Source organism: Orbicella franksi, chromosome 5 (assembly GCF_964199315.1).
Source record: "Orbicella franksi chromosome 5, jaOrbFran1.1, whole genome shotgun sequence".
NCBI classification, from domain to species: Eukaryota; Metazoa; Cnidaria; class Anthozoa; order Scleractinia; family Merulinidae; genus Orbicella; species Orbicella franksi.
The window spans coordinates 18,014,422-18,041,731 of record NC_138149.1 but is presented as its reverse complement, the minus strand read 5'-3'; the positions used below and the strand labels follow the sequence as shown (position 1 = coordinate 18,041,731).

At 38.9% G+C, this 27,310-nt stretch overlaps 5 protein-coding genes across 6 annotated transcripts in view; 2 read left to right on the top strand and 3 right to left on the bottom strand.

Annotated features, from left to right (window-relative positions):
• Positions 1-464: 464 nt before the first annotated feature.
• LOC145487513 (formin-2-like) lies at positions 465-26,498 on the bottom strand. Of its 2 annotated transcripts, none has more exons than XM_081466332.1 (7): positions 22,940-26,498; positions 11,167-11,528; positions 9,456-9,665; positions 4,351-4,557; positions 3,149-3,414; positions 1,827-2,057; positions 465-1,272 (listed from the first exon to the last, which is right to left on the bottom strand). In XM_081466332.1, the coding sequence occupies exons 1-7, from the start codon at positions 23,367-23,369 to the stop codon at positions 1,206-1,208; spliced, it is 1,773 nt and encodes a 590-aa protein (XP_081322458.1). In that variant the 5' UTR covers positions 23,370-26,498; the 3' UTR covers positions 465-1,205. The 2 variants fall into 2 exon arrangements, with proteins under 2 accessions (XP_081322458.1, XP_081322457.1); XM_081466331.1 differs by having other exon boundaries at positions 465-2,057; positions 22,940-23,430; positions 26,396-26,498.
• On the top strand, positions 4,970-5,901 carry LOC145487570 (THAP domain-containing protein 1-like). The gene is made up of 2 exons (XM_081466397.1): positions 4,970-5,215; positions 5,297-5,901. Exons 1-2 carry the CDS (start codon positions 5,120-5,122, stop codon positions 5,630-5,632), a joined length of 432 nt encoding a protein of 143 aa, XP_081322523.1. The 5' UTR covers positions 4,970-5,119; the 3' UTR covers positions 5,633-5,901.
• LOC145487539 (uncharacterized) lies at positions 6,380-8,564 on the bottom strand. Its single transcript, XM_081466362.1, has 2 exons — positions 8,246-8,564; positions 6,380-7,572 (listed from the first exon to the last, which is right to left on the bottom strand). The coding sequence occupies exons 1-2, from the start codon at positions 8,419-8,421 to the stop codon at positions 6,768-6,770; spliced, it is 981 nt and encodes a 326-aa protein (XP_081322488.1). The 5' UTR covers positions 8,422-8,564; the 3' UTR covers positions 6,380-6,767.
• On the bottom strand, positions 12,525-13,938 carry LOC145487553 (uncharacterized). Its single transcript, XM_081466380.1, has one exon. The coding sequence runs from the start codon at positions 13,934-13,936 to the stop codon at positions 13,208-13,210; it is 729 nt and encodes a 242-aa protein (XP_081322506.1). The 5' UTR covers positions 13,937-13,938; the 3' UTR covers positions 12,525-13,207.
• Positions 26,499-26,602: 104 nt separating the features above from the next.
• LOC145487497 (ATP-dependent RNA helicase DHX8-like) overlaps positions 26,603-27,310 on the top strand; it is a 45,835-nt gene continuing 45,127 nt past the window's right edge. The window contains exon 1 of the mRNA XM_081466299.1: positions 26,603-26,800. Coding sequence (XP_081322425.1) covers positions 26,707-26,800 — 94 coding nt within the window. The 5' untranslated portion in view covers positions 26,603-26,706. The remainder of the gene's footprint in view (positions 26,801-27,310) is intronic.

Genomic DNA, 27,310 nt, shown 5'->3' with positions numbered 1-27,310 from the left:
AAGATAGACTCTCAACCGACAAATGCGTTTTTCGCTACTGTCAATCAAATGTTCGGCGGCTCCCCGCAGCTTCTGACTATGTTGTCTGTGCTGTGCTCAACGATTTGATTTGATTACCGCGCGCTCAGCAGTACTCGGAAGCTGGGTGGAGCCACCGAACATTTGATTCACAGTAGCGAAAAACGCATTTGTCGGTTGAGCTTTGAATTTTAGAGTCCGCATGTTATTGAAAAGCGCAGTAAGACATTTAAGACTGGTTAACCATCAGTATTTTGGAACGATTTTGAATCTTACTGGTGCTTTTTACCAAATCAACAGTTAAGTTTTTTTTCCTCGCAAAACGTCTTATTTGGTATAATGTCTAAGCAACGCCCTTCAATTAATTTTCTAAATTTATTACGTTTTTATTGTTGGAAAGCGGTTTTTGTGGGGTTGCAGAAGCAAATCAGCACCCTAAAAGTCAAGGTTATTAGAACAAAATGGCTATTTAATATGAAACTGAAAGGAAAATAAATAAGGATTATTTGAAAGAAATGGATATTTATCCCTGACAAATAAATTGTGTGGTTTGATTCGCTCCCCACGCCTTGTTCTACTTGTTGTTTTTCTTTCGTTTTTTCGCTTCTAATGCAAGGTAATCTATATAACCGTAAAAGTCAAGTATTATTTTCAACCTAGTCATAGAAAAAATAAATAAAATAAATAAATTGTTGGCTTTCAATCACGACAAATAATTAATTACAATCTATATCCCCATCTTTAAATTAGCAGGTCACTATCTACTGAGAACAGTCTTTCAGTGTTAATTAGGTCTCATATATAATAGACATGATCATGATGATTACATTAAAAGTGAGATTAGCAGGAGTGTACATGAGATCTCTGACAAGTATTTATTATGGAAGCAGGTGTATATCATTTGCTATTCTTGCGTACTGTGGGGTAATAAGAAGCTCCATTATTACAATTAGAGCTACAATTGGTGAGATTACAAAACTACGTTGTTTGAATCGTCAACAACGTGCCGCTTCGCGATAATATTACTACCCATAATAAACCTTGGCCCCATTCAGCTTCCTGACATTGTTAAATTACATACTTGCCAACTATTGTATGATTACATTATAGATCCGTCAAATTTCATCCTAAAATAAATGTAATTTAATTCAAGAGCTTATAATAATTAGTGTAACCATATCTTGCTATTATTCTCCATTTCCTCCTACTGTAATTGTTACAAACTGTTGTAATTCAACTTGAAGTAGAGGAATCCTATAAATAAATAAATAAATAAATAAATAAATAAACAAATAAATAAATAAATAAATAGATAAATGAATGAATAAAAAATAAATAAATGAATACACAAACAAGACATAAAATATATAAAATTAAATAATTCGTATAGCTCGAATATTAGACCTTTTCTTCTGATATTTGGTGGAAATGAATTCTTATACACCTGGTATAGAAACTGCCATTTTTGGTTTGGTTTGGTTAAATAATAGCCGAGAAATTCGCAAATATGTGCAATGTGCCCATACATTCTCTGTAATAGCGTTCCCATACATGCTCTGTAATTAAACAAATAATTTGTGCAGCTTGAGTATTTATAGAGCTGTTGATCTGCAATTTAGCAGACATCATCAAATGGTGCAATACTAGAGTTAGGCTTAATCTTAAACAGTGCCAAAAGTTGAAATTGAGTGCGCGAAAGCTTGGACATACGCCGAACCGTGAAACTCTTCCTATAATTCTCAATGAGATGAATAGAAACCCCATTTTAGTGGGATCAGTTAGCATTTGACTTTTTAGAAGAGGCTAACTTTAGCTTTAAACCGGTCGCAGTTGCAGGTTTCACGGCCAATCCCTCCACTTTTTCTTTATAAACTTTTCTCTTTGTCTCTTCGTAAATGTCTTTGGCAATAACTTGTTGTTCCTTCCTCCAGAATTGCAAGAAGTCAGAACTAAAGTGGGTCCAATGCTCAAAGAATTCTTGTGGTGGACTGCATGTAGCTGAGGGTTTAACACTGAAGTATCTCCATAGACTTGAGTACCTGTGAAGTGAATTGACGATGAACACCACAGGCCACAGTAAGTATAACTGACAACTTCACAACAGTAGGTTTCAATATTGACTGACTCAGCAAAGTTTTTACGGTAAGGTAAAGCCTGCGGTCTTGACGGGAGGGTCCGAATTCAGCGATGCTCGTACATAAAAAGACCAAGGGCTGATCTGATTCGTGTGAAAATGTTCAGAAAATATCTGACAAACACGGACTGGAAAGACACCATAAACATCAAAAGCGCAAACCTTGTTAAGAGTCGATTTAGCAGGCACAAATGACATTTTCAAATAAAAAGAAAACTAATCTTTTACATGTGAGTTAATTCTATTAACTTTGAGAAAAGTAAGGAATAACACTGTAAGATCATTTGGTGGAGTACCCAGTCCAAAACTAGAAAAAAATAGACGGTAATATAGCGCCGGTCTGATTAGCTGGTTTGTTATTGTTCCACCAAACTAGCTTAATGGAACAAAGTGAAAAAGAGCAGGTCAAGAGACTTGCGTTACAAAAGCAGGTCAAAAATCGTATTGACGAAATAAATCCGAATATAGACCATTTTCACTGTCGCGATAAAAAAGTAAATCGGAAAACCATTCAGTTGACGAAGTCAAGAAAATGTGATGTTGTAGGAGATAAATCTAGCACCTCTAATGCCTGATGAGGATAAAAACTTTGGTTTTCGATTTTAGAACTCTATGATGTCACGTGAAAACGATCTAAACGGAATATGCAAATAAATATATCACAAAACATTCTACTAAACAAAAGAAGCTAATGACGCAAAAACTGTACCCTTAAACACAAAACCAGGAACTAAATTGATTCCTACACGTCCTCTAACGAGATTTTGTGACGTCATGTGATCAACCTTTAAGTAGTTGTACAACAACCGTGCTATTGTTTCTGATAGAAGTGACAACCATGTGACATATATGTTCCAAAATGATGGTAGGCAAAAAATCTAACTCTCAAAATAACGTATATTGGAAACCTATCTCCTCCTGGACTTAAATTTCAAATATAATTCAATAATAACAATTTAAATGGTAAGTTACAGTTCCCACAGTAAAACATCTCACCTTTTCTTACATTCTGTTAGTGCTTGATCCAGTGCTGTTATCTCATCTTGACTCTTCGCCAGAAAGGAACTCATCACATCACTGAATGGCTGGTGCAGCTTTTCCTCGCTTTCTTTTAATACGTTTGAGAGCTTTCTATCACATGTATCTAGTTGCTTTCTCAGGGTGTTGATCTCTGCCTCTGTGTCTTCAAAGGTCACTTGGGATGCTGCTTTGAGGTCAGATGGTTCTGGCAGCGGAAACTTGGAATTTACAGTTCCAGCATTCTAAAAAAGGGATAAAATGACAATCCCCCTCACCTTATACCCAGCTGACTACATCAACTTATAAGTACCGTAACAAGTCTTGCAACTGAGCAACCGTGATCTTAAAATATGCAAAGCAGTCAATTTGTATTTAGTCAGTTAAACTTTCATCAGTCCAGCAGCATGTTAGAAGAAACAATGTAATGCTACAATTCTATTGATAATTTAAAATGAATCCGGGAAGATTGTTAAATTAGTCAAGAACAAGTGGCTCAGAAAATGAATCACGGAAGGGTGCAGAGGCCACTGAACTGAGTTCATTCCAATCCACTGGTCATGTGGTCTATTCCCGGGGGATTCGAGCCATGTGTCCTTTATTCATTTACACACAACACGTGTTGTACAAAGTTTGTAAAGTTGTAATTTGACAAGATTATTATTCAATAATAGTGTGTGGGTGGCACAGAGATCAGTGTGAGTATTTCTTAGTACTAGAGTCCAAAATGGCATGAACATTTTGTTTGGTAAAGTGCACTAGTCCATTGCATCTGTAAATTAAATAACATCACTGCCCAATGTTTGAACAAATCCAGAAATGATGCCACCAAAACAAATCACTTAGCGAGTAAATGCAATTCAACACTGACTTCATTACGACTTCAGTATTCAGAACTCGCTTGAGCCTTCTTTGTAATTTGAATAACCCAGCGGTTCAATAGCTATCATCAATGATTTAAGAGGTGAAATGATGATGATGCACGATGCCTAATACAAAATAGTCGCAATACCCAGGGGCCCAGGCTCTATGCGTGATCCCTAATGTTCCATATTCCATTTTTGGATTCAATTTTTTATTATTTCCAAATGCAGTGCTGTGTTAGGATTGCCTAATAAAGAGATGGACTTTTCTAACCATGACAAACAGTTCACTAACACTTCAGATTGATATGGTCTTACCTTATCAAACTTTTTAATATAAATGTTTACAAGATAATGTAGCAGGTTAGTGGAATTGTCTTTGCATTTCACATCCTTAAGTTTAGGAAGGATATCCAACTCAAAACCATCTGCTTGTCCTCGAGCAACATTGCCACCATTCATATAATTTCCAAAGGCAAGTACCAGACCCAGAACATTGGTGACTTCCTTACTTGACTTGAGCATCTATAAAATAATTATAGATAGAGTCACTGAGATATTAAGAAGGTCCTACAATAACTTTACCATTATGATCCAACAATAAACAACCATGAATATATCTCAATATATATAACTTTACTTTACACTAGAATGGCCACTCTTGCAACATGAGGAGGGAAACCAGAAGCCATAAATCAGCTCTATATTTTGGTTTACATTTGCCTTTACTTGATATCTTGTCAAGCACATCTAGTCAGATAGTCTGTCTGACTGGATCAATAAAGACATGCCCAGAAAAATTTCACATGTCACCGATAGGTTTGATACACTTTGACTGATGAACTAAAAGAGAATGTTTCACATCAACGACCCCTTTACTTTCATGGAATTCTGGCTTAGTAAAAACTACAAGATTGCATTATGCTTTTACCTCAATAGACCTCTTTAGACTGTTACGTCATAGGGTGAACACGTGACTTACATTGGGTAAACAAACATTCGTGTTTGCAAAGGAATTGCAGCGAGAGACCGCGGAGTTAGGATACGTTCTCTTCTTTCGACGTAATTTCGCTTGTTTTCGTTCAAAATGGTGCACTACTGTTGTGCTTATGATTGCTACAACAACTCAACTATGGAAGAGCTATCTTGGCATGGATTCCCAGAGGACAAGAAACTCCTCAAGGTGAACACATGTAGCCTGATCGCTCGATCGCGTAAATTTGTGTTATATGTGGACCTGTAATTTAATCTGTTTACTTTGTAGGTTTGGATCTCTAGGATAAAAAGGGGCACGAAGAAAGATTTTGCGGTCACCAAATATTCAAAACTTTGTTCAGTTCACTTCCGAGAGGAAGATTTCGTAAACCCTCACGCTAATAAAAGGTATCTGAGAACCGGCGCTTGTCCATCAATTTTTAGCTGGACTAAACAAACACCTGAGCGATCATTACCAGAAAAACGAAGAAAGATCGAGGAGGTGAATCTTTTGCTAGAATCGGAATTAACGGAAACGGCATCCGAGGGTGAAGGAGAATACGACGAAACTGGTAGGGAGAACTTTGTCTCGCGTTCCATTCAATCAAACATTGAGATACCTTGATGTGAAGTTTATATTGAGATACCTTGCGAGCATAGGTTCTCGGTGAGTGCTTTGAGAGATCTAGTGCACAGAAGAGGTAATGAAAAGAAATATTTTAGCCATTTAACTGGGTTTTCCAGTTATGAAAAGTTTCGAAGGGTACTTGAGTTTGTTCTCCCTGGTGGTCATCGAAAGCACATCACATACTGGAACACGAAGGCGAGCAAAGAGCGCAAAATTGATACGTCGTTGTTATTCGACTCTGATCAAGAATCACAAAGTGATGATGATGGGAGATCGGAACCAGAAGCTGATCCTGGTTCTTCAAGAGATCGTGTTCTATCTGTGGAAGACGAGTTTTTACTAGTTATGATGAAGCTTCGTTTAGCTGAGGAAGTCATAGACTAACTTAAAAATCAAGATCTACTTGCAAAACAAAACAGTGACAGAAACGTGAGATACATTAAATACCCTGTACCTAATGCTAGCAGGGAAAGTTAAGTAATGCACTTGTTTGCAACAATAACAAATACACTTGTTTTCCTTGCTTTTCCATTCAAAGGAGCCTCAATTGGTGCATTAATGTTGATGCAGTATTAACAGTTACTACTCTCAATGGGCTACACTGTAGGTGTGGCAAAGTGACTGTTCACATGGATTAACAGATGTTGCCCTCTCTTTGCTCAAGACTAGAATGCAATGCTTCAAATAGAACATGGTTAATTTAGGTAACAGTGTATTGCTCCAATAGGTAGGATCAAAGTTAATACGTTGTACAAAAAGACTACGTGATCCTGATAGATATATTACAAAGTCACACCAAGGTAAGCCACTAAGGGCAAGTTGTCCCTGGATTTGTGCATAATAACCCTGTTTATCATCAGTTCTAAGCTTTGGGTCTCCATCAACCATACTGCAGGCGAAGTTTCTATCCTCGCATGCTGCTTCCATGGTGTGATTCCTCCAAGTGTAGGGACACTTGACTTCTAGTAATCTGAAGGGATGGTCAGAAGTTGGGTCACACACCTTGCCATCCGGGGTAGCACCAAGGTATACTGTACATATACTGTAAAGTTCTTATCCAAGTGTTTCTGCATTTTTCTTGCATAGTGAGATCTAACTACTTTTTCATTTTGTTTTCCATGACGAATTGATGCTACATTTGAAAGATCCTTTGCTTCAAAAATACTTTTAAGAAATGGCTCTGTAGGCTCTTTTTTCTATGAAGTACTTTCCCAAAATTTGAAGCCGTTAGTCGAAGTTTACGTTCTTCAAACCATGTGGGCTCCTGAGCTTGACTAACAGTGTTGATCTGAAGGTCCCAAGCTTGTTCAATGTTTATGCTAATGCTTTGCAAAATTGGATCCGACATTGTATGTGTAAAGCTACTGGGAGGAATAAATGGCTGACTGCATGCACTAGAAATTGGAATCTTGGGAAAAACCAAAACCCCCTGTGGTTGCTGACCCCTTGGAAGTGTTACACAATTGTTTGGTTTATAAAAAGCAAAGGTTGTATTGGTTTCCTTTAAATCAGTCAGTTGATACCCTAAAGTTGAACCAAGAGGGACATTCCCAAAAACAGTATGTGTAGCTGTTGAACATTCCTGATCACTGATCAGGTATGAAAAAGAGGAATGTTTTTCTTCATTTGAAAGGTAATGACACATTTCCATCACATGTTGCTGCTTCCACCCATTTAACTGGAGATGTTTACCCCTTGCATCATAAAGTTTACAAGTTACTGGAGCCAGTTTTCGCTTGCCACCTTGGTCAGACGAGGCTTTGACAAAGGTACATTTCATTACTGGTTCTGGTCCAATACTGGCACCTCGTGGCTTGTGCCACTGCTGCGGCACACTTGTACAAGTTTGATCTGCTGGGATCTCCGTGATCCCCAACATACTCCAATGATTTAGCAGGTACAACAAGGCAAAAACATGGTTACAGTGGCCTCCAACCCTGCAATTAAGTTATTTGTATTTTGTCACATTGCAACTCATCAATACAATACATTTACATACACATGGAAATATGACTAAAATTTAACTCTCTATTAGTAATTGCACACTGTGAACAATGGAAAAATATTGATTTCCAAACGTTATTGAAACGTGATTGTGTATGTTGCAGGTTAAATTGGTTCTCGGGTTACATCTGTTTCCAACCTAAGCTGATTTGTTTCAACCTGAACATAATTTATAAACAATTTATTAGACCTCAAAATAATTCAGATTATTGCTAAAATTGCTATCTACAGGTTGAAGCATATTAATGTAGGTTGGAAACAGATTTTACCAAAAAAAAAACATTTCACCTGCTAACATGCACACTGACCATTGGATTTAATGAAAGCATAATTAGAGCTTTCAAAATCTGGATAAAATTTAATGAAAATTTTACCGCGTCCAAAACAAAACACAAATCTTTGTGTTTTTGATAAAAAAAATTACGGCAGGTTCAAAAAGCCCAGTTAACTATCGTCGGTTTTAAATCGACGAAACACTTTTCGGCTTAGTATTCGATGTGTACGTGTGACCTGTAATCCTGACCTGTGGAATGTGACCTAAACTCACGGCCTACACCAGCGTGATAATTATATTGTAATTGTGGTGGAACTTCGAGTTATATTTACCCCGCTTTGCATGAGCGTTCTGCTTCTTCCACACTTCCTTTATCTTCTCTGTCTGCAGCAATCTTCAATTTTACGGTATGAGGAGCTTCGCTCTTCTTCTGGCTTCGGAAACAACGGCCTTTGACATAACAAGTCCTCGATCGACTGTCTTCTTCTTTCACGAATACATCATGCATGTTATTTTCTGTAAAGAATTTATAACCTTTTTCTCCAATTTCTTTTTTTCCACATCCTTTTAGATGATTTACTATTGTAATCGCGGACACTTTAGCGAGATTTCGCAACGATTTTGTCCACGCTACAACAGAAGTTCATTAGCGCCCGCCATCTTGAATGTTTTGTTTACCCAATGTAGACCACGTGACCGCGAAGCTAAAGAGGTCTATTAACATCAGGAAGCCCATGTGATCAAATTACTCTGTGCTGACAAATCACAGAAACAAATGCCGAGCTCTGATCGCTACTTGCAACCAACTCATCAAAAGAACACGGTCTACTCACATCATAAAAGTTTGAAATAAATGTAAATGCACATGGCCAAGTTTGTCTTGTTGCAGTATTCCCCAGCCCGAAAACCCTAGATGGAGCAGAATTTGGGAGAGCTGGAAATGTTCTCCCTCACAATTAAGTTTAGTCTTAAGCTTAACAGTAAAGTGCAAGCCAAATATCACTCCACTATGTAGCAATGTCCCTAAGCCTTAATTACTGTGGCCAAAGCTCTCTGCTGCCTACAGACTGCTTTATGTATACGAGTCTCAGTGATGACCAACCAAAGTTTGATGTAGGATATTAGATGACCCAAACTTGAAAATCATTGAATTGCCACCTTAATTACACTTGATGATGATGCTGGCAAAGCTCCCTCAGACAGTATTTATAGATACATGTAACTGGATTGATCAGCACTCTTCTCTGAATCACCACACACAACTCAAGCTCGTATCCAGAACGTTAGAGTGGAAATGCTGCACCTAAGGTGGGCTAAACACTAGTGGAAAAGGGGGAACTGGTGGTGGTGGGGGGGGGGGGGGGGGGAAGAAATGAAAGGAAAAAGAAACTGTAGAAAGAAACTCCCCACACTCCATGCTAATATAAGTAAGCTATCATTGTTGCAAATCCCCCTTGGTAGTGTTCAGTTTGTGAATAATTCGTTGATGAGTGAGCATTACTCTTAAACAAAATAATACATGTACTGTACACATGTAGATACCTCACAAACCAATCTAAAGTTGGTGAGCTTCTGTCCAATCTCTGACAGGCTGTCAGTAACTGTTGTTTTTAACATCATACAGCACAGCCGTTCCTCATAGCAGCTGATTCTTGATAAATCCATCAGGAATTGCTCTGGTCTGTCAAGTACTGCATCAGAATTTTTCTGACTGAAAGAAACAATCTTTTGAAGTTCTTCTTCTGTGGGCCTCTACATAAAAAGAAAATAATGACTTGAGGAAATGACTCTTGAGGAAAATGAAATCTTGTTCAACACAGCCATGGGAATTTGAAATATTCAATTAGCTTGAATTGCATTAATTTTTTTAATCTGTTACAAAACTCAAAACTGACAACAACAACAACAAAATTATCATTCTTATTGGCTTTATCTGTAGTTTACACCTTAAATAATAAAGTATATTGCTGTACAAGATGTTTAAGACACCCCCTGTATAAGACAGTGGGTTTGGGAAAGAGTGTATTCAGGTTATTACAGACACCAATGGGACATGTGTACATTGTGTAAACTGTGTATTATCCAGGTGCCTAAAATTAGCAGGCTCACAGACATATAAACAAAATAGACACACTCTTTATAGATGTAAAGACTAAAGCATACAATTAAAATGTAACTGAATGATGTTTAGTGCCTTGAGTTCAAACTGAGGAAACCTTACACTCATTCAAAAATTATACTCTAAATTGTCTCACACTAAAATTAAAGTTCTCTTGTCAAGTTCAAATTAAGCAACAGTGTAAGGAAGGTTAACTTTGCAAGCATGTCACTCAGGTCACGGAAAATATAACTTATTAACTCGTGCCCTGGCATATGAAGTGGGCTCATGTTAGAGAAAATAGATGAACTTCTTGTTGGAAAAAAATCTATAATAGTTGGGTGGCCAGCAGAGTAATAAGTTATAAGGTATCCCATAGTCACTTTAAGCCAAAAGGTGTGTATATCTAAGGGAATCGAGGTGTGGTTTGAGACAGAGAGGCTTGAAAAAGCCTTGAGACAGTGTTCAACTACATTGTATGCAATACACCATAACTATACAGTTCTTCCATACAACCTCAGTAATCATAGACATTGGAATAGGCATGCCAGCTGTTGTTACTTCGTTATCCCTTGAAAAACTTACATGGCAACAACAACCATGTCCAACATGTCGACAAGTTTTGCAGTAAAAAACTCTGTGTCTGTTTTTCTCAAAGTACATGTAGTTAATGCTGCTTTGCATGAAACTTAATTACAAGAGAACATATTCCATTGTGAAGTCATTGTTCAACTGATCTTAATACCATTGGATATTAAATTCATTTCTTTCAGATGGTCTTTTTTTCAAGAGGTCAAGAAAGTGTTTTTCCTCAAGATAATTGAGGTTTTTAAGTCCTAGGTGTTCTTGTTTATTAACTGTGCTTGTATGGCAGCTGAGAAGTTGACAATAATTATATACATGTACATGTAGTACTAGTGCTGCTTTCACATTTAACAGTGATATACCTGTAGGCTGTTTGCAGCAAAACTTAAAAAATCCATCTTTTAAAACAGCTTTGAAATCCTTATCTGCAACATTTCGAGAAGCAAGCCCTCACCAAAAATGTTTTAATTTTCCCATTTTTGTCAAGTTACATGACTGTTGTACAATAATTGGTCTAGGTTTACAATTATTAGTAGGTTATACAATCATAATCTTCATTAACATACTCACAATTTCGTAGAGAGATTGCAAGTTTTCTTGATCCAAAATAGAGGTGTTCACATTATACAGTGAATCTTCTATTTCATCCATGTTGACATGAAGACTGCTGAGGAAGATTCCCACAGTCTGTGATCTCTTGTTATCCAGCAAATGAACAACCTCCTGTTTTGTTCTGTGCATGCATCTGGAAGAGAGAAGCTTTCCTTCTGTCTTTCTCCCCACTTTCGCAAACATTTCAGCAAAGTGATCAACATTGATAACTGGTTCTTCAAGTGTTGCCCACACTGTTTCACTTGCTTTTAATTCTGGGTTACAGTCTGACACTTGATTTAGCTGTATACGCTTCCAAAACAGTGGTTTCATTGGGGATGCTGTGCCAAAAACAATGTTTAAAATGATCAACAGACAAATCAACTGATAAGAATCCACTGTTTGAAATACTCATAGCCCCTTGCAATAGCTAGTTCAGGGATGTCACAAATTTGTGAAGGAGGGAGAAAACAAAAGAAGTATATGTAGCTGGGATAGTCTTTCCTGACAACTTGTATGACACCAGCAGTACGTTCTCTCTCCAATCAGTACAAAATGCAGTCTGCAGACTGCAGACCAGGTACAAAATGCAGACTAGGTACAAAACACAGACTGAGAATATAATGAGACTGTTGTTTTTGTCTAATACGTGATACCATGCTGTAACATGTCAGTATCAAATAACATGGATCACAACACTTATTACATTTCTCAGTTACTACGTGCGCTTTGATTTCCTAATTTAGCAGGCTGTACTCTAATGTATGGCCCACTAAAATTTAAAGTTTTAAAAAGTTTCTAAAATTTTTTGTTGCCAAAATGTTTCGTGATTTATCACCAAGTGTTCTTAACTTTTATAGTAAGTAAAAGTTTAAAACTTTCTTTTACATTAAATTGTGTATTAACACGTGCTAAGGACTCCTTTTGTTTTGAAGCCGTTCCGTGTGAATAGAAATTGTTCACGAACCCATAAGACACACAGGAGAAATGTAATAACAGGGTTTGTACTCTTTGAAGCTTTTAAAATTCCACAGCTTTCAATGACCTTTTCCATGACCTTTCTGAGATTTCCATGACCAATGTTAAGCAGTTGTTCAAAATGTACAAAATTACACTATGCACTATCTGAGATTGTCTCACTAGTTTAGACAATGGGTCTGGGTTATGTTATGAGCGGATGAGCGGATGGGTGGGTTAGTGAGAGATGTATTATGTGACGCCAATCAGATTGGGGCTACTATAAACAACCAATCAAATTACTGCTTATGAAGGTGAATCATGTGTGTGAAGATTTTAGAGCTGTCATCTTTGTTTTTGTACAAACAGAAACAGGGGGAGGGGGGGGGGGGGGAGAAGGGCTTGTTTCCCAAACAGTGGCTGAAAATCAAGCCTACAATCTTGGACAGAATAAAAAGGAACAGTTAACCCCCTTCCCCCCCAAAGCAATGATGAAGGCACGAAGGAGCAAAAATGCGCCATTTTGGCATCATTGAAATGGGGGGGGGGGGGGGGGAGGGATGGTTCAGGTGTTCCATTTATTTTGTCCAAGATTGTATTCAGGCTGTGAACATCACGAAACAGTGACAGTGGGTATTTAGAAAGCCATCAGTCAACTTGTTTATTGCGAGTGAACACAGCTCTCTGACGCAGTCACGCACGTCATCTGTTTACGGTGTGTACTCTAAGTTAAGGCATTATATGAGGGATATTTTCAGCAACAAGGAGAACATATAATGGTAAATTGTTATGCGACTTTTGGAAATAGTAGAGGAGGTGAGAAAGAGCATTGTCATCACCGAGAAATATCTTAGAATATGTCAGGGAGAAAAAGAATACCCGAGGAAACAAAAGCTACAATTAGAGCCCTTAAAAGTAGAACATATCTTACGCTAGACCAAATTGCTCAAGCATTTTTTGTAAACAATGTTTAACGGATTAAGTAAAAATGTCTTGCCTGTATTGGGAAGGCCCTTGATTAAAATGTTGCAAAATTTTCCCCACCCCTGTTCTAGGAGACTTTTCAAAGCCTTGGTAAAAACTTCAATTGGCATGTGGTTCCACATAGCTGTTGAGCACATTCCGTCCACCGGCCACAACACACAGCAGTGCAAGGGTCTTGCAGACATTTTTCCAAGATCAGAAGTCTTGTTAGCTTACTTCTTTGTAGCACCTCACTTGCCTTCTCCATCCCCCATGCCGTTGAAATGCATTCCTCTACAACTCTGTTTCCTCTGTTCATCACGAACTCTGCTAGATCGGTCTTTCCCTCAGCCTTTTGGGCGCTCGCGAGTGCAAGTAGTTCAGTTCGGTTTTGGATTTTCTTTTCAAGTATTATGTTTGACACTTCATAGCAACTTAAGCGTCTTGATCGCTTTTGCTTTACCGATGTGTTACTGACGTTTCTCCCCGTCGTCCGAAAGCGGTCATCTTCTTGATTTCTTTCTTTATAATTACTTCCTTCGCTTTCTCTGCCACTTGTGGTATCTGATGCTGAATTGTAAAAATCTGCGGTTGGTTGTTGTCGCTTTGCCCACACTTGACTTGCGGCCATTGTTCTAGGTGGACCTGAGTTGCCTAAATCTGGATGGCCAGCAGACTGGATGAAATCTTCATCTTCTTTGGTGGTGTACAACCATGCCGAATAGTAGTTGGTGTGCCAGTTAAAAAAGTGAACATAAACATTCCACTTGTTCTTTAAATATTGCCATATCGGCAGCCACCTCTTAATCTTGTTTAGTTCAATGACCATGTGATAATGCTTCCCTTGCTTTTTAAGGTTTTCCTGGTGTTGTAATATTAACTTGTGGGTACCCCTCTGTGGAGTCCCTTACGTTTTCGTGGGCCGCCCCACATCTCGTGAACATGTGAGTTGGCTTATGTCGGACATTGTGTTGACAGTGTTTAACATTGCGTTGAGTATTTGAGCCTTATCTAAAGCTATCTTACAACATGGTGTCAGAAGTAAAAACCTTTTAGAGATTGCAAGGAGTTTATCAGGGCTTGGCTGAGTTACAAACTGCGATGCCTGAGCGAGATACGAGAACTCCTGGTCCTTTGGTGCTCGATGCAAACGCAGCGGACAACTGGAGAAAGTTTTTAATGCAGTTTGAAATTTATCTTGTGGCGAAAAGCAAAGATGACAAACTGGACAAATTGAAGGTAAACATGTTACTTCACTGTGCTGGACCCGAAGCGATTGAAGAATATAGTCATTTTGTTTACAATGCTGGAGAAGACAAAGAATGTTATGCGTATGTTTGCAGCAAATTTAAGGCACTCTGTGAGGGAGCAAGGAATGTCATTTATGAGAGGTTAGTGTTTAATAAGTGTAACCAGAAAGAGGGAGAGTGAGTCGATAACTTTGTCAGCGAACTGAAACAGTTGTCGCTAACATGTGAATTCGGTGAACTGCGAGATTCGCTAATAAGAGATCGAATTGTGGGAGGTGTATTATCTGATGAGCTGAGAGGGGAACTGCTAAAGAAACCTGATCTAACCCTACAGAAGGCTCATGATTATTGTCGTACCTTTGAAGCCTCAGAATTACAAAAGTTCAAGTTCAACATTCAAGCGAGTACTGGAGCTGAGCATTCATTAGGAATTCAGCCTGTTAGAAAGTCAAAAGAAGCTGACAAGACAGCTGCTCGTTCTTGTAAGTTTTGTGGTTACAAGCACCCATTTACTTGACCATCTTGTTGTCCTGCATTTGGAAAACAGTGCTTAAAGTGTAAGAAAGAAGGTCATTTTGCCCAAGTGTGCCCAGGGAATGTAAAAGAAGGTTCGAAAGTTCATTTAGTGCAACAAGAAAGTCCACCAGACCTAGACACTCAGAATATGAATAAGGAGGTACATACCTATTTTGGATCTATTGAACTGGACAGTGTTTCCAATTCCAGGAAATCAACAAAGAGCCTTATCACTCTTAAGATTGAAGGGCAGAATGTTGAAGTAAAAGCAGACACAGGTGCAGAGGCTACCGTCATACCCTTTCATCTGTATAAGAAAATCTCCAAAAAACCTCTCCAAAAGATTCAGCAACCCTTGAAAGGCTGGCTTGCAACTAAGCCCATTCATTCAAGAGGCTGTGTACGCCTTCAAACTCAATACAAGAATTGTCAAATGAACCTGTTGTACCTTGTTGTTGATGGGAACTTTACACCCTTATTGGGATGTGATGCCTGCTTGGATTTAGAAGTCCTTCAGTTTATGAATCTCCAACTGATAGATACACCAGTACCTAAACCAGCCATGCCGGATATGCCAAGAGCATGTGGAGACCAGACCATCTTCCAGAAGGACCCAATATTGAGGGAGTACCCAGATTGTTTTAGTGACAAACCCGGCACACTTCCAAACAAAGTGCATCTGGAAGTTGATGCTTCAGTACCCCCAGTTGTTCACCCTCCAAGGAAAATTCCAGTCGCTATGCTGGAGCCAGCACGAGAGAAACTCAAAGAGATGGAAGAAGATGGTATTATCGTGAAAGAGGATGAGCCTACGTCGTGGGTTTCATCAATGCTAGTTATTGACAAAAGAAAGGTGAAGGATAAAAGAAAGGACACTCCACTGTCAAAGGATGATGTCAGAATTTGTATTGACCCAAGAGATCTTAACAAGGCCCTGAAAAGACCCCATTATCCAATGGTTACTGTAGAAGAAGTTGCAAACCGACTTTCAGGTGCAAAGAGTTTCACATCACTTGATGCATGCAGTGGATACTGGCAACTCCCTGTAGATGAGGAGAGTTCCAAGCTCTTGACTTTTAACACACCGTGGGGGCGATACCGATTTACAAGACTCCCTTTTGGTATCTCACCAGCCCCTGAAATCTACCAAAGGGAGATGGACAGACTGTTTGAAGGGGTTCCTGTTGAAATCATAGTGGATGATTTCCTGATACATGAAGTTGATGACAAATTGAGAAGAGTACTTGACAAGAGCAGGGAGGTAGGATTGAAGTTCAACCCTAAAAAGGTGAAGCTTAGAGTACCAGAAGTAAGTTATGTTGGACACCTGTTCTCATCTGAAGGTTTGAAACCAGATCCAGAGAAGATCAGAGCCATTAATGAGATGCCACCCCCAGAAGACAAAGAAGGTGTACTTCGCATACTAGGAACTGTGAATTACCTGGACAAATTCATCAAGCACAAGGCTGACATACAAGAACCCATATCGCAACTTACCCAAAAAGATGCAGCATTTGTTTGGGAAAAGCCACAACAAGAGGCCTTCGACAATCTGAAATCAGTCATCACGAGTGCACCTGCACTAGCTTATTTTGACAACAGCAAGGAAACCGTGCTAAATGTAGATGCAAGTAGTAAAGGCCTTGGTGCAGTGATCCTACAGGACGGCAAGCCGGTTGCATTTGGATCCAAAACACTAACTAACTGTGAGAAAAGGTATGCAAACATCGAGAGAGAGCTGCTTGCAATTGTCTGGGGCGCACAGAAATTTCACACCTATGTATATGGACGCAGAGTAATTGTAGAGACAGATCACAAACCCTTAGAGTCTATCTTCCGCAAGTCTCTGAATGATGCTCCCCCCAGGCTACAAAGGATGCTACTGAAACTTACCAAGTATGATCCTGATGTGCGATATGTCCCTGGAAAACAGCAAGTCATCTCAGACTGTCTTAGCAGAGCACCTCTCAGTGATACGGAGCCAGTCAGTGAACCAGAAGATGTAATTGGAATCAATCTTATTGAGGAGCTCGGATTTGAAAGCAGCACACTGAAGAGATTTAAGGAGACCTCCAGCATTGACGAAACCTCGAGAGTAGTGATGGAGTATGTCTTGAAAGGGTGGCCGTCTGAGAAAGAACAGGTTGATGAGCTTGCTAGAGAGTACTGGAGTTTTAAGGAAGAGCTGAGTGTGGAGGATGGATTGCTGTTTAAATCAGACCGAATAGTCGTCCCAAGACCACTGAGGGCTGAGGTGCTGGATGAAATCCATGGAGCTCATATGGGAGAAAGTAAGAGCCTTAGCTTTGCCAGAGATTACGTCTTCTGGCCCTCAATGACAGCCCAGATCAAAGACAAAGTCAGCTCCTGTTCAATTTGTAATGCCTTCCGCAACCGACAACAAAGAGAGTCATTGCATCCACATGACATCCCTGGATTACCTTGGCAGGTAGTCGGGACTGACTTGTTTGAATATGGAGGCCAAACATACTTGTTGGTCACTGACTTCTATTCAAAATACTTTGAAATTGAATTACTGCGTCAGAACACTGCCACCTGTGTCATTAACAACCTGAAGAAAATATTTGCAAGGTTTGGAGTCCCGGATAAGGTTGTGAGCAATAATGGTTCCCAATACAGCAATACCAGGAATCTATTCGACAGCACTCATGAGTTCAAGCAATTTGCTGAAGATTGGGGTTTTTGCCACACAACGAGCTCTCCAGAGTACCCCCAATCAAATGGTGCAGCGGAGAGAGCAGTGCAGACAGCAAAGTGCATTTTGAAGAAGGCTGCAGCTGACCAAAAAGACCCTTTTGAAGGGTTGTTGAAGTACCGCAACACTCCATTTGAAGATATCGGCGTGTCACCTGCACAGCTGCTGATGAGTCGGCGCACACGCACAATGATACCAACCCATCGACGTCTCTTATTACTGATAGAGTAGGGAAAGCGCTGCGGCTACGTCAATTTGTCTCTAAGAAGAATTACGACAAACAGAGTAGAGATCTGCCTCCACTTGAAGCTGGGGACAAGGTGCGAATTCGGCCAAATAGAGATAGAGAATGGCGTGAAGCAGAAGTGTTGCCACGATCATACTTAGTACAGGATGAACGAGGGTGTGTCTATAGAAGAAATCGAAGGCAGATAATCTCAGTCCCAAATGATCATCCAATGAGACCACGGCTGCATGATCCTCCTTCAAGTCCCCAGTGTGCTGACTCTCCAATATGTCCATCATCACCTTCTATAAAGGACTCAGCACCAGAACCAATGGAATCAGCAGAAGGACCAAGAAATGCAGAACGATCACCTATTACAACCAGATCCGGGCGACAAGTTAAAAAGCCCCAGAGACTCATTGAATCCTGTTAGAGGGGAGATGTCGTAATATTAACTTGTGGGTACCCCTCTGTGGAGTCCCTTATGTTTTCGTGGGCCGCCCCACATCTCGCGAACATGTGTGTTGGCTTATGTCGGACATTGTGTTGACAGTGTTTAACGTTGCGTTGAGTATTTGAGCCTTATCTAAAGCTATCTTACAACACCTGGCTACAAGTCCATTGAATTACTTTTGATTTCAGTCCCTCGCAATACAAAACCGCCTCACAAACGCCATCTGTGAGTGACTGTCGGTCCCGGAAAATGCTGAGATCGTCTTGGCTGTAGGTTATTAAGTACACACTTCTCACTTTGGCTGGCTGCAGTTCGTTAGCGGAACTTTCGGACTGTGAACTACTACATACATAATGAGAGAGTAACTCCATTGTTATGTTCCGATGAACTTCTTTGACAAGTATAAGCAGAAATATGGAACCGTTATGCTACTTTTAATTTCCTGCGCAATAATTCCAAAAGCATTCTTCAAACAGAATAGAAAGCCGACTAAGTTAAGGCATGAACTTGACAATTTCACTCTGAATGTCGCACGCATTTATGCATCTTTTGTTTAAAGTATGTAAAACGCTTAAACTTTTTCGATCTCGACTGGGTATGCCTTCACCGCAAGGTTTGTGTTCTGATATACAGTGAATCTTTTAAGCATGCAACTGCTACAATAGTCCCTCCATTACTATAAATAACACACCTAGTCACGCCAGTATGAATCTCGGACAATCTTGGACAGAACAAAAAGGAACAATTAACCCCCTTCCCCCCCAAAGCAATGATGAAGGCGCAAAGGAGCAAAAACGCGCCATTTTGGCATCATTGAAATAGGGGGGGGGGGGGGGAGGGGTGGTCCAGGTGTTCCATTTATTTTGTCCAAGATTGTAGAATGAGAATACCACTGAGTTTTGAAATTTGCTTTTGTTGTAGGTAAATGTAGCAAGATATTTTCCTCGGGCTTCTGTAGGAAAGCCCAAGTCATAAAATGCAAGCCCTTCTTGGTCACCAAAAGTGGGGTCATGGTCCTGGGCATTCCTAGTGTAGACCGTGGAAACTGGGGATGAGAGTGCAACAGCTTGTGTTATCATGTGCTCGCTCTTCATGAAAAACATAATTTGCAGAAATATGCTGTGTTTTGTGCAGAAAGTTTTGGAAAGAATCACGCCTTACATGTTCATCTCACATACAACTGATGACAATTGTTTTTGGAACTTGTTGGTCCACAAATTATATTGCTTGATAGCCTGTCAAATAAGCAAAGTTCATACTCATTCTTGTGAGATAACAACTGAGCCATGCACTAGTTCAAACTATGAAAACAGTGGCAAAAACTATGACTACTGACTTAAAAACAAACTATGATACTCAGACAAACACCTCAGAATCAAGAATTGCCGTAAACAGAACTTTGAAGATGAGGCAAACAACATGCAATTGGATAAAGAGGATACTTGACAAAGCAACTTGAATAGTAAATTAATATCTAAGCATAACTCTTGTGTTTAAATATCCTGATTCTTTCTTTTGTTTCTATTGCATTCAGTCAGCTTACTTGTTAAGTACAATTTTATATTGTGGTTTGAAGCCCGAGTAAACGCTCTTAGAACATCTTGTTATTTGTTAGTTTCAAATGGTAACTTGACATTTTTGTTTTTCATGCACAAGCGGTTGCAATAAAAACAGATGAATCAGTGACTCTTGTTCACACGATCAGAACAAACAAACAAGAAGCCAATCTGGCGGCATGTCCAGAAACTTTCACTTGATATAAATGTTTGGCATTTTAATATCTTGCGTTAATGGGAATTCTTAAAAACTGGAATTTTTAGCAGAGGTTTTATTAAAGGTTTGTGGTATGGAAACTCAAATATTCCTGATGACTTCATTATTATTATTTATTATTTATTTATTTATTTATTCCATTCTAAAATTACAAAGATAAATATAAAGTAAACAAGTAAGAGGAGAAATGGAAAAGGGCAAAAATATAGCAAGCTAATTAGATGCCCCTGTTTAATTGACAATAATAATTAGGGTAAAAAAGTTAACTTAACATAGGAGAGGAAGAGGTATGAAGAGGTATGATGACTTCATGGTGGCAAGTTAAGCCCCAAATTAACTAGATTACACTTTAGGGTGACACAGCGGTTCTTTCGTTTTGAAAGAGATTCCTTGCGTGGTTCAAAGGGGTAAACTTACAACTCCCATAAAGTGACAAAACTCTTTCAATCTGTAACTGACGTTTTGTCACCAAAAAGGGCCTCAGGCTCTGGGAAGGGTAATGTGACAAGGACACTTCCCAAACTCTGCAGATTTCATGGCATCTTATAAAATTTATAGAGTTTTTCTTGTGTCTGGTTGTTTCAAGTCTCAAGTTTATTAGGTAACGCTGTTTACCTTCAATGATCTCTTCTTGTTTAAATGGGATTTGAAATCAATATTAATTTGAAGTGGTTGCATGGAATATCAAAACTATTGTGTGACGATGTTATAATTACATGTACGGTAAATTGGTTCTTGTTGTAAAATGAGTCAGAAAAATTATCCAGAATCAACACCAATCTGCTGTTTACTGTTAGCGACTATTACAGACTGCATAATGTTTAGCTGTCTTGCTGGGAACAGTTCCATGTAGTTCTAATGAACAAAACCCCTGATCGACTGTTTAAATCAAACCTTGATAAAAGTAGGCTTGATAGTACATTTCCTAAGGTGAAACAAATTCTAATTTTTTTTGGCTTTACATTGTAACCAAACAAACTTGTTGGATTAACCTTATCATAACTGTTAAGAGTCCACTGAGTGGGTAACCCGAAAACACTGATCCCCGGTCCGCTGACTACCTATGGACCGGTCCATGGACTTCCCCTATGGACCCTCTCTACAGACCACCCCCAAAAATATAATAAAAATTAGAAATAAATACTTCACTTATGGGTTGTCTAATAGATTACTCGAGTTGGCGAATTTTTGAGTGTTACACTGTGCAAATGTAATTAACACCCTCCCCCCCAAAAAAAGTCTATAAGCTTTTTTCAGCGTAAGGAGATGCCAATGGCACTGAAAAAGTAGGAAAATAATTGTTACATTGCATTCGTGGCTCAATCTGGCTATGGAAGATGTGTTTTTAGGTTGTTCAAGCTTGTTTGTATCTGTAATTGCGCTGAGCAAATTATGAAGCCTGGAACGATTTCACGAATCCACGTGAAAATGGGTTGAACAAAATGGTGGAGAGGAAAAAGCACAAATTACGAGGCTTCCCAGAGGCTTTCCGGAGACTTTCACTGTCTTTCATATACAGTATGGCCACAGCAAAGGAAATGGCAATGTGTAATGATACAACTTGTGCCCGAGCTTGAACCCCAAGAATGCTACATTTCCAAAATGTAAAGTTTGAAATTTCACTGTCACGATCTACTAGACAACCCATAACTGAAATATTTCTTTCTTTTTTTTCATTCTAATTTGGGGGGTGGTCCGTAGAGGGGGTCCATAGGGGTAGACCGTGGACCAGTCCATAGGTAGTCCACAGACCCGGTCCGTAGTGGGGGTCCGCGGACCGGAGGTCAGTGTTTTCAGGTTACCCCCACTGAGTACCTCCAGGGGCTTTTAATTCACAAAAAAAATAACTCTTGGATGCCTTGCGTGCCTATGTTTTAAAACACTTGCTGTCAACTGGGTATCTAGACACAGGCAATAACATTAAAGTTTCACTGATCTGTATAGTTGGGAGTTCAAAAATTGTCAACAGTGAGCAGTTTCAACAACACATTCCTGTGTATGAGTGACCTGTGTGTAAAACCGTCAGTGTATGTGAAATTTTACTTAATAAATACATATCATGTGTAAATTAAGCTGTCATATTGCACACAATTTACGTACATGTAGTTGCTGTAGTTTCTTGTCATTGAGCACTGATTTAAGGATTTAAAGCTAAAATTAAGGGTGTTTTTAATAGGTCATACCACTGGCATAAGAACTTGCAATGTCAAGAAAATGATCATAACTTAGTCGCCAATGTTTGGCCATTTTCATGACACTAATATTACAGCATTGTTGCATCAACTGAAATAGAATGGTAGGTTTAATTCATCAAAGAAGAATTAAAGGGTTAAAAATGGTGGAAACTCTTGTCAGCCAACATCAGTTTTTGTTTGCTTTGTTTAATTTTTTTCTCAGTAAATTGACAAAACAACAGCTTTTGAGCTAGTAAGCAGTCTGTGGTAGTGGCCAGTGACAAATGTTTATTGTCATTGCAATGCAAAATAACGCTGAAAAACTAAGAATTACTGACAACGATTCTGAAATAGTTGACATGACATATTTTGTGTACACCTTGTTGAAATAATGAAAGCCAAGCAATAACTGAATGTGTTAATTGTTGAACTCTAAACAACATAATGCCTGTATTACTGCAGCATGTTAAATACACGTGCCCATCATTGCAGCACAAAAAAGTTGTTTGACATATACATGCACAAAGAGGTATGTTAACCTCCGCTACTAGTGGAATAAATATTCAATGACCAGTGAAATCACTGTTAGACATTTTCAGCTTCATATACCCATAGATATCAATTATTTCTAAACCAGACTTAATCAGTTGACATATATAATCATTCAGTTACATATTTTAGTTGACATATATGCATAACAAGCTAAAAAATGCCACAAAATACCTGGCGTGATGGCTTTCTTTCTTGAAGCAGAGGGTTTTCTTAGGGTAGCAAGGCCTGACAATGGAGTGGTAAAAATTCCAGGGAGAGGGGGAGGTGGAGGAGGTGGGCCATGACAAGGTGACATTCGAAGTTGTGGAGGCAGGGGAGGTGGTGGGGGTGGTGGAGGTAAAAGAGCTGAACTGTTGGAAGAAGGTACAGCAGCATCTTGCACAGTGAGTGAAACTGGGAGAATAGACAAATGAAGGTCATTTGCTTCAACTGGGAGAGGTACTGGGGAAGCAGGAATTTTGCATTCAGGTGAAACTGACAGAGGAATTAAGGAAGGCTGTGCTGGTGGACAAGGAAGTGGTGGAGGATACTGCATACATTTTTTTGAACAGGGGCTTGATGGTGGTGTGCGAGTAACTGACAAGCCTGCTCCAGAAAACATTGAACAGCTGGCTGACTTGCTTGATCAAAGCTAAATGATGATAAAGTTTCTGACATTGAACCTGAGGAGAACACAACAAAAAAGAATTAATATCTATAGATTTAGCCAAGCAGAGCTCCTGGGCTGGGTTGATGCAGTGAGGTTTTCTGTATATTGTTTGGCCTTCTGTTTTGAGTTTGAACAATCTCAAAATACACAAAACAAAAGCACTGAAAAACATTTGTCTACAAGAAAAATTTATACTTTTGTTAACTTTTAATCCTGAGTTAGCTTTAACTGGCTTCCGAACAACCCAGCCCTGTTCACAACAAGGTAACCAGACATGAACCCGCAATCCAATAAAAAAACCAGCACTTGGTCAGCGGTCAACTTCAAAAAACCACATGGCCTTGATGAGCTCTAAACTTGAATCCACAATATGGACATGTGCTGCTGGTCAGCAGATACCTTGTTTTGACAGGTGTCAATTGAGATAACTTGGATGTCCCATATCAAAGAGGGACGTTATAAACCAAGGCTGCATGTCTATTACCTGCATCCTATTACCTGGAGTGTGGCTGCCATCTTGGGCAACTCTGCCTCGGTCATGCATATACACCCATGGGCAATGCCACTAGCCATGATAACCATGAAAAAATCAATTTCTGGATTTTCTTTTCTTTCCTATATGAGTATGAGGCTTCACTTGGAAGCCCTTTGGGCCACTGGAGCTCCGCAACTAATATATTATTGTCGTAATGTTAGCATGATTAACAGCACTTGAAATTAGCAGTGGTCAATCTGGTCATGCAAGACAACCAAAATGCCAGATACAACATTAAATTTTTTGGTTTCTTTATCATATAAGGTAGATAGATTTCATGTTGGCATGTGACTGTTCAGTATAAGTATTAATCTACTAGCATTCTATCACCAATGCTGTTCTCTGCATTTTTGAAGTGTCTGTCAATAGGATTTAGATAAAGTTTTGAACGACTAGTAGATTTATACTAAAACAATTCAATTATTCGCTCTCGATTTCTATGCGTGATTAGTTGACGAGGGTAGCCCGAGTTAACTATCACACGATAGAAATCTTGAGCTCATAATCTAATTGCTTATAATAGATCACAGAAGATTTCAGAATGTCATAAGAAGGTTGTAGGTCGTTTTGATACAAAGTTAATTTGTTTCACTTCAAGTGGTTTCGACACCAATCAAAGTTGATTTGATACACATCCAAAGTTGATTTGATACAAACTGAAGTTGTTTTGTTGGCAAAAGTAAACTCAAGGAAATATAATTCCAATTAAAGTGTTTTTGTCTTTGTTCACTTAGCACAGATGAGAAATGTTTCATGCATGTAGTTCCATATATGACAACCATCAAAACAATTGTATTACCCACTCTTCCCATGGACAAATAGCAACAATTTTTTTTGAACTACTTAATACAGACATTCATATTTGGTCATGACTATTTTATAGATGTGGTGGAGCCGTACAATTTTGATCTAGGAAGCTGCTGGGACGTTAAGGTAAGAGTATGCCTTAAGGAGTTTTCTAGCAAAACTTAACTTCAAGTAAATGGCTGTTGTATCAAATCAACTTCAGTTTGTACCAAATCAACTTTAGATTTGTATCAAATCAACTTCGATTTGAATCAAATGACTTGTATCGTACAACTTTTTTTATTGAAACTACTGGACAGCTGTAAAAACATCAGTGACACACTCACCTGACTGCTAATGTGCCACTTTTTTGTTCTTACCACATTTTGATGTCATCTGTCATCAATATTACAGAACAGCTGTACAGCAACATGGAATCCATTTTGTTAAGCTTGCCCAGCATGAAATCATGAAACTCCCCTTTTGATAAGAGTTATTCACAGCTAGCTTTCAACCCGGTGTTCATAACTGGCTATCTTTCCTCAGTGCGTATATACCAGGCGTAGTTAATTGACAAACCAATCAATTATCGATATTAATCGATAACAATTGATATGATATCGATTGCCAGTAGTAATCAAAGAAAACCAATGATGAAAAAAAGTTGCGAGTTCGATTGTTATTGATAGCTGATAGTGATAGATAATGATTGACTCATTGAATAGTATTGACTATTATCGATTGTTATCGGAAATTATTTTTGTCCTTTTAAAAGTTACACTGATAAAATGTTCGACAAAATGTGTCTGTAATGGTTCTATTGACAGAGTCATTTTATCATAGCCTGCGTATCTTCTACAATCATTGACAAAATAACAAGAACAGAATCAACTAACAGAAACATTTAGGGCTTTACATCTTTCTTTGCTAGTTTAAGACACCAGAAGAAGCTCAGGCCAGGGTAGCAGTGTAAAACCCTCCTCCAATTGTAGCATTGGCATTTGGATGAAGCAAAATAAACAACAGAGTCAGTATTCTAGTAATTTCAATTATTTGCATTAGGAAAAAAACATAAGAATAGATCTCAGAGTAGGCCAAAAGGAAAACATAATCTAGTAGCATGCTGAACCATCTTTGAATAGTCTGGGTGGTTATTGTATATATATATTTTTTTCAATCGATAGCAAGCGATATTCCTGAAGAAAGGAATTATCAATTGTTAACAATTTTTGCCAATCGAGAGCACTCGATAAAGGAATTTTTCTGTGAGTTTGATTGCTTTCGATTGCTAATATCAATCGATGACAATCGCGATTGATATCGATTGATTTCCGATATCGATTTTTATCGACTGACTACGCCTGGCCCATGTATAAACTTATCTTTGAATAGCAAGAAATTCTAGTTCCTGTCTGTTTCAAGAACAGAACTGTAATGTTTCAAGTTGGAATAGTGGTCAGAGGGGAGGCCAGATGAAAGGTGGAGTAAACGCTTTCAAAAGTTTCAAACAAATTTATACGGCAGTCGAGCACATCACGTGGATTAACATAACATGTTCATCTCATTTATTTAGACTTACTAGCCTAGGTTAAATAGCTTGACCAAGCCAGCAACAATGAAAAAAGGCATGATTAAAACCAACTGAGACCTTACTAACCTGACCACCGACAATAAGTGCAAAAGTGTCAAAAAATATCACTCGCAGATTTCACATGACAACCCTTGACAGTCGTATTTATCCGGGAGGTTTTGTGTGGGTTTACACGACGAACAAGTGACCAGCACGGTCAGCACCAGTCTGTCGGACTGCACTCGTCCACATTTGTCATGTCAGACCTGTGCTCTGGAGCGCGTATAGTGCAAAACTAAGTGAAAAACCGCTACGCAAACGTTACGTTCTTTTGATGTTTGTATTTATGAAACGACATCTGACGATCTGACGATCAGTAGTTAAAGTCTTCTGGAAACATGGAAGAACTTCAGCAGCTCGAGCAACTTTCTCTGGTATCTAAGATCTGTACTGAATTGGACAATCACTTGGGAATCAATGATAAAGATCTAGGTGAGTTAAGCTTACATCTACATTTGATGTTTGAGCTTATTCTTTCGTTGTTTTTTCCTTCCTTCGAAGGGTTGCGGCGTAGCTTTTTCTTAAGAGAGCCAGACTGGGAATATTAAGGATCGTTGCCTTGGCCAGGCTAGAAAAATCGAAAATCTTGACACTTTGCCTGAAGAATCTGTTAGGAAACTGTCTTTAAACCCTTGTCACTTAAAAATTTTTTTTAAAAAAAACAGTGTAACTTTTCTACTTTCTACCAATGACACTGTTAGAAGTTCTGCAGCTGTTTCAATATGAACTCCGTCATAATGCTGAACCCTACAATAATTATTCAGACTGGACAAGACATCTGCAATGTTGGTCTTGCCTGGTCTTTAAAAAACCTTAAGGTCATAAGCCTATAGGCAAAGGACTCACCTTTCCACATGGGCAGAAGGCCTTGACTTCTGTGAACAGATGTACATTGTGAACTCCAGCGGCTTAAGCTATCAGAATACCTCAATTCACCATCTT

Coding starts and splice junctions, on each gene's coding strand:
- LOC145487553 (XM_081466380.1), bottom strand. CDS start 13,936: ATGGTCATTGAACTAAACAAGATTAAGAGGTGGCTGCCGATATGGCAA.
- LOC145487570 (XM_081466397.1), top strand. CDS start 5,120: ATGGTGCACTACTGTTGTGCTTATGATTGCTACAACAACTCAACTATG. Junction 5,216..5,296: donor AGGACAAGAAACTCCTCAAG/GTGAACACATGT, acceptor TTTACTTTGTAG/GTTTGGATCTCTAGGATAAA.
- LOC145487539 (XM_081466362.1), bottom strand. CDS start 8,421: ATGCATGATGTATTCGTGAAAGAAGAAGACAGTCGATCGAGGACTTGT. Junction 7,573..8,245: donor GAACGCTCATGCAAAGCGGG/GTAAATATAACT, acceptor ACTTAATTGCAG/GGTTGGAGGCCACTGTAACC.
- LOC145487513 (XM_081466332.1), bottom strand. CDS start 23,369: ATGTTTTCTGGAGCAGGCTTGTCAGTTACTCGCACACCACCATCAAGC. Junction 11,529..22,939: donor AAAGAAAGCCATCACGCCAG/GTATTTTGTGGC, acceptor TTTTTGGCACAG/CATCCCCAATGAAACCACTG. Junction 4,558..9,455: donor ACTTTAGATTGGTTTGTGAG/GTATCTACATGT, acceptor ATTATTTTATAG/ATGCTCAAGTCAAGTAAGGA.